The following is a 6,121-nucleotide window of genomic DNA, read 5'->3' as shown; positions in this document are numbered from 1 at the left end:
GGCTCTCGGGCGCTCCGTCGACGACTTTGACAACCAGAGCACGATGATGGATTGGAAGGTCGAGGCCATCCCACCGAGACCCGCGCCGCCGGTCCTTCCTCCTCCAACTCCGGTGAGCTCGCCGTCCCCATTCCTTGGCACTCCTCGAGTTGATTTGGGCGGAGCAGGGGTTTTGCCTTTTTGGAGCACTAGCTGGATGTTTCTTGTCTGTGTCGATTTTCCAAGAACTGCCAATTTGTGATGATTGCGTTCTCTTGGGATCAAATTTTTAGCAAGGATTACCACTTCTCTAGATGAAATTTTGAGATCATGTCGGTCTTGCTCGTAGGGATCAGTAGGGTTCCGGGTTCTTGAATTCTTGCTCCCCTGCATTTTGGTTTGCTTTAGGGCGGAATTTTGCACCAAACTAGTACTTCTCGCCTTCCCATTCCTATATCTAAAACTTAGGTGTCTTCTTGAGAACATACTGAACACTGATTTATTTAGAATTTCTATCTGTAATATGTTGAACCTGTCAGATAAGGGTGTGGTTTACATTGAATGAGTTCAGAGCTATTCTTGGTAGTTTTCAGTCCTTGGTCATTTCTTGGCAGATAACAATCAAGGCTGATTGCCTGTTTCTGAACATTTTGTTTCCATTACATTGTGTATTCATAGTTATTCAGAACTAGTGTTGTCTACATATTAAGACTTACATTTTATTTCCATCGTAACAGATTAATCGAGGAGGCTGCCGCAGCCTGTTCCTCCTGCACCAAGAGCCCGGGGTACTGGAGAAAACTATCCGGTAGGTGTGATCGGACAATGAAGGCAGTGAGTATGAATTTTGCTGGGTCGCTGATGACTACCTTGATTTGATACAGACTAGGCTGTGTGGCCTGCCAGCGAGCCTGTAGCGGAAGTATTTGTAGGCGCTGCGTCGCGCAAGTGAAGAAGAATCTGGAGCTGATGAAGAAGGAAGGGAGGGACGGTTTCTTCGGATACTGCCTGAAGTGTCATGAGGTTGCCAAGGGAAGCCACCTTGCACATCAGGACAATATCATCCCAGTTGACAGGTACAAGGGTCACTTGGTAGCATGGGTAACAGGAAAAGAGAACTGGGCAGCCATCTTTCATGGCATTCAGGTAATACTATCCTTAGTATAAGGCACCGTAAAAGAGGATTCAATTTTTTTTACATGCTTATCTGTGACGCACACTTGCAGAGTGATATGTGCTATAGGCCACCTATCGGTCGCCCCTTTCTCCTGCACACGCCAGAAGAATGTTGCAGATGCATAGAGTGCAATGATGTAATGTATACGAAAAGGCTTTACGATATGCTAAGCCTATACTGCACGATTAACTGCTGGGTGAGCTGATCTGTTTGACACATTACGCCGAGTTATGTTAAAATTTCTGCTAATTGATATACTACGTTTATGCTTGCAAGTTGGAGGAGAGGTCGGGCGGTGGGGCTGCTGAGGTGCAGGTCGCTAAGGCTCTCCTGGCGATGGAGTTCGATAGTTCTACACATGCTGTCTGCCTCACCTGCAGCATGGCGTTCTCAAGCTCTGAGGCAAGTGATCATGCTGAACATGATATGCTCTCCATCGTCATGGAGTCAGGTCGCCTGCCCCGTCTGCAGATACCTTCAGCGCACTATTTAGCTCATGTGTGGAGAAACATAAAGGTATGTCAGTCGTCCTATGTTATTGTGCCCTCCAACGATGCTTAATGTGTGTGAGCCTCACCCCACGCGTACCTTGGTGCAGGGATGGGATCCTGACGGCATGGGGGACATCCTGATTAAAGACAACTCATCTCCGCGGTGCCAGACGTGCCAGATGCGCCTAGTGGACGGCGGCAGTAAGACATGCAGCTTCGAATGCTGTCTGCCGCAGCCCTCTCTACTGCCAAGACCGCTGCAGCGGCAGCAGCTTGCTGGGTGAATTGATTCTTACTGTTGGAGTCATTCTTAACTCTTCTGCTGTTGGCCTGTCGTGGCCTAACCCTGTGTAATGAATGGTTTAGTTTCAATGCGTTGAGCTGTGTAAGGAAGCAAACTTGGGATGAACTTTGTTTTTGAGCTGAAGATCTGACGAAACATGTACTTTAGCTGAAATCAGTTTCAATGCGTGGTTGTAGATGTACAAAGAAAGAGAGCAGGTTATTACAGGGAACTTCTGACAATCTACTTACATCTGATGATCTCAACAAGAAAAGAAATATCTTCTGAGTATCTATGTACTCTTACTATCTGCATGCCCTTATTGAATGGAAATATACCAAGAAAAGTTGTGCTGATGAAGTTTGGTGCAGAGCTTTAGCACAAATGGTTTAACCGTTATTTTCAGTTCATATCTAAAAGTTAAGCTCAGAAAACAATTGTTGTAATACTTGACGTATCAAGACCTGAAGATGATTACTAGTGCAACTAACGCCGTTGTGCAAAATTGTTCAGGCATATTTCCACACAACGCTTTCAGCAGCTTACAATTTCCTGCCAAGAGAATGCATAGAACCTAACTACCAGGAGCAGAACAGACAGCTGAGTTTTCTGAAACTATCAGGAAATTATTGCTAGAAGTCATGCTCTTGTATTCATCCATGGTGAATCAACATCCGGGTATCGCAGCGCAAAAGCAGCTGAATCCGCAAGGGAACAAGTCATACAATGAGACAATTAGGAAATTGGGAGATGCAATTGTTGCAGTAGTTCAGAAGAAGGGATTCAGATTCAGTAACAGGATCTTCTACAGTGTTAAACTGTTAACTGACAAGTCAAATAACTGAAAATTTTGAAACTGGAATCTTAGCATTGGCACAATTGATTTTTCGGATCGAACCCGAGCTGGACTTTGAATCTATTGCGTCGTTCGAGTCCGACTGGGAATCTATCGCGCGCTCCGCGCTTCCGTGGCCCACTTTTTCGCGCCACGAGGGCAGGATCTGACGTCCGAGCCTGCGGTATGCTAAAGATCAACGGGAGCAATCAAGTCCTGCCGATCGAATTCAGGAGCCTTCTCCTGCGCTGCAGCATCCGAATCCGTGAGACACTCGAGTCCGCGAGACACAAGGCTGGGGGCTATAAATCTCCATGTCGTCTCCCCCCTTGGCCTCCCAACACTTTTTCGTCGAGGACACCATCTCAACCTTGCACGATGGCCGCCAGGCACTTCCCGTCTTGGGCAGACCTTCACCCAGAGCTCCTTGGCCTCGTGATCGGGCGGCTCCCCCTAGCCGACCGTGTCCGGCTTGGAGCAGCCTGCCGGCCATGGCGTCGCGCAGCCCGGCAGGAGCCCCTACCCCCTCCGCTACCGTGGCTGACCCTCCTCGACGGCACCTTCCTCAGCATTCCCGGCGGCGAGGTCCACCGCATGCCCATCCCGGAGGAGGACGCTTCCTGCTACGGCTCCATGGGGAACTGGCTCCTCCTCAGGCGCTCCGTCGGCGAGTTCTCGCTGGCGAACCCTTTCTCCGGCGACGCCGTGCGGCTTCCCGAGATAGCCTGCCCACCGGGAAGCCTGACCTCCGTCAAGCCGATGCCGATTTCGACGTCGACGCCGGACCTATCACCAGATTCTTCCCCTTTTGCTGTGCTGACCAAGGGCGGCGGTTTCAGGAGCGAGATTTCTGTTTGCCGGCCCGGGACGACTGCCGCCACCGCATTCAGTTTCCCCGTCCGCGAGCGCATATCTGACGTCGCATTCTTCGACGGGAAGCTGTACGCTCTCTCATTCGGCAAACTCTTCGTCCTCGACCTCGAGACTACTGGTTCGACCTACCTAGGCAAGCCAAGAAGATCAGTCCCATCCATGAAACGCGTAGCCGGCGCTGTCGACGATCCATGGCCCACGTGCCGCTCCATTGCTGGCGAGCGTTATGTCTGCGCGTACTGGAGCTACCTCGTTGAATCCAGCGGCAAGCTTCTGCAGGTACGGCGGCTGATCGGATGCTTGGCCACCCTGCCGAAGGAGGAGAGGGTGGAGAACAGCCGCACCCTCTCGTTCGAAGTCTTTGAGGCCGACTTGGTGGTGGGCAAGTGGAGGAGGGTCGATGATCTGGGAGGCCACCAGGCGCTCTTCGTGGCCACGCAGTCGTCCATGTCCCTCCCTGCTCCCGAGTGCGGAGCTCGGGAGGACTGCATCTACTTCGTGTGCGACTATGACATTGGGAACTGGGAGGCGGATCCCCTCCGCGACTGCGGCGTGTTCGACATGAGGACCGGGACGATCACGCCTCTGCTGCCGGATGGTGTGGTGGTGCGGCGACAGGGGCGCAGAGCGCTCCCAGCGTGGTTTTTCCCTACTAAAGCCATGTGACTCACGTTGTAGCATAGTATAGCTTGTGTTGTCGTTCCAGAATTTCTCGTGCTTGTGCCTTGCTTTATATGAGAATCTGACCTTCTATTTTTTATGCTTACCGTGCTTGCCATTCGCATGTGATCGAGATCGTGAGTTTATAGTAGATGCTTTTGTGGCCCGTATCCAATAGTTCGTGGTGCTGATGCATGACGTGTGTGTCTGTTTTCTGAAGCAACATTGGACTGATTAACCGGCACAGTTATCGAACGTGAGATGGTTCCGTGTGATTCAGATCAATCGTCGTCAGTGTTGTGGACATACCGTGTGTCAGTGGGCAGGCCGTAGGTGCCTTGGTGGTATTGCCATGATACTGCCCGAGTGAAGAAGAGATAGAGCTCACGGCCTGTTTTTCGCACCACGCGGCGCGGCGGCGCCGGAAGCCATGGCCACAGAGGGAGATGGGCCTCGAGCCGCGAACCAGGCCGTGGCTTAGTTAGATAATTAGATTAGCCCAATAAAGAACAGATTTACATTCCCAGCCCTTCTTCCTGCACGCGGAGACGCCCGCCCATCGCCGCGGCGGTGCTCGGCTGCTCGGGGCGCCGGCCAGGGGCCAGCATACTGCACACGGCGATACCGACCGCCGCGGCGATCGCCCACGACAAGGCTACCAGCCAGGCAGCCACCAGGTCGGTGGGTGAAAAGTGAAAAGACGAACGGCTGCCCACTGGCACGTCAGCACGTGTGCACCGGAATCGGAATCTAGACACTGGCACGTCGGTTCTGGAAGCGTGGAACGCACGCACGTCGTCGAGTCCGATGCTACCGTGCCGCTCCATATAGCCACCGCCGCCCATGTCTTCTCCGCAGCACAAACCAACGTTGTTCGTCGCATCCACTCCTCCCCTCCCCTGCCCGCCGGAGTTTCGACGAGTCTTCCTCTCGCGACTGCAAAGTGCAAACTCGCTTCGTCGGCGCAGGATCCGTCGTCAGCTTCAGTGCTACCAGACATGGGGAAGAGGAAGTCGAGGAGTTCCAAATCCATGGCGGCGCCCAAGAAGGCGCCCAAGCTGGACACGCTGTTCACCTGCCCGTTCTGCGGCTACCCCGACGCCGTCGAGTGCCGCATCAACCTCAAGGACAGGATCGCCAAGGCGTCGTGCCGCATCTGCAGCGACACCTACTTCACCAGCGCTCACGCGCTCACGGCGCCCGTCGACGTCTACAGCGACTGGATCGACGCCTGCGAGCTCGCCAACGAGGGCGTCCGCCGCTGCCGGCCGCGCCTGGTTGAAGTCTGAGACTACGAAGACGATGTGATGATCTGAACTTGATCGCTTAATATCCTTTTCGTGGATGCTAAAGTGTTTTCCATATCTGGACTATTTTGGGGTGCAACCCACAATTGTGGTCTCATTTTCATTTTCATTTGTCCCCGTCGTCGTCGTACGGTTGAAGCACGGCGGTGTGCCGAAGGACGTGCGTCCTGCCGCGGCGCACGCCGTGCTCCACAGCCCACGCCGCGTTCAACGACGCTCGGCGCTGTCGCCCGCCCGCCCGCAGCCCGTCCTCCAGAGCGTGGAGGTACTTGCCGTTCGAGGTCCGGAGCCGCACGTGCATCCCGTCGGGGAAGAACTCCATCGCTGGCGCTGCGGCGGCGGACGGCGGCGCGCCCGTGGGGTTCTTGGCCGTGGGGCTGGGAGTGCGGGAGGGGATGGAGCTCGGTTCGTGCGGCGGAGCTCAGCAGGACGGGCTGTGGGTGGCTGGATGTCTGCGCCGGGCGTCGTTGACCGCGGGGGGAGATGAGGAGCCAGACGTGCGCTGCGGTAGGTCGG

At 54.0% G+C, this 6,121-nt stretch overlaps 3 protein-coding genes across 3 annotated transcripts in view; 2 read left to right on the top strand and 1 right to left on the bottom strand.

The window, feature by feature from the left end:
* The window catches only part of LOC101774064 (phospholipase A1-Igamma2, chloroplastic-like), a 3,732-nt gene extending 3,421 nt beyond the window's left edge, over positions 1 to 311 (bottom strand). The window contains exon 1 of the mRNA XM_022826054.1: positions 283 to 311. Within this exon, the coding sequence (XP_022681789.1) occupies positions 283 to 311 (29 nt within the window). The remainder of the gene's footprint in view (positions 1 to 282) is intronic.
* LOC101756210 lies at positions 15 to 4,348 on the top strand. The gene is made up of 6 exons (XM_012845375.2): positions 15 to 112; positions 717 to 787; positions 864 to 1,125; positions 1,206 to 1,352; positions 1,433 to 1,672; positions 1,755 to 4,348. Exon 6 carries the CDS (start codon positions 2,952 to 2,954, stop codon positions 4,302 to 4,304), a length of 1,353 nt encoding a protein of 450 aa, XP_012700829.2. The 5' UTR covers positions 15 to 112; positions 717 to 787; positions 864 to 1,125; positions 1,206 to 1,352; positions 1,433 to 1,672; positions 1,755 to 2,951; the 3' UTR covers positions 4,305 to 4,348.
* A 948-nt stretch (positions 4,349 to 5,296) lies between these two features.
* Positions 5,297 to 5,587, top strand: LOC101773246 (transcription elongation factor 1 homolog). Its single transcript, XM_004966657.1, has one exon. It carries the CDS (start codon positions 5,297 to 5,299, stop codon positions 5,585 to 5,587), a length of 291 nt encoding a protein of 96 aa, XP_004966714.1.
* Positions 5,588 to 6,121: the final 534 nt, after the last annotated feature.

The sequence above is a fragment of the Setaria italica genome, chromosome IV (genome assembly GCF_000263155.2).
Source record: "Setaria italica strain Yugu1 chromosome IV, Setaria_italica_v2.0, whole genome shotgun sequence".
Taxonomy (NCBI): Eukaryota; Viridiplantae; Streptophyta; class Magnoliopsida; order Poales; family Poaceae; genus Setaria; species Setaria italica.
Note: the sequence above shows the minus strand (reverse complement) of the source record. Positions and strands in the feature narration are given on the sequence as shown.

Coding starts and splice junctions, on each gene's coding strand:
- LOC101756210 (XM_012845375.2), top strand. CDS start 2,952: ATGCTAAAGATCAACGGGAGCAATCAAGTCCTGCCGATCGAATTCAGG.
- LOC101773246 (XM_004966657.1), top strand. CDS start 5,297: ATGGGGAAGAGGAAGTCGAGGAGTTCCAAATCCATGGCGGCGCCCAAG.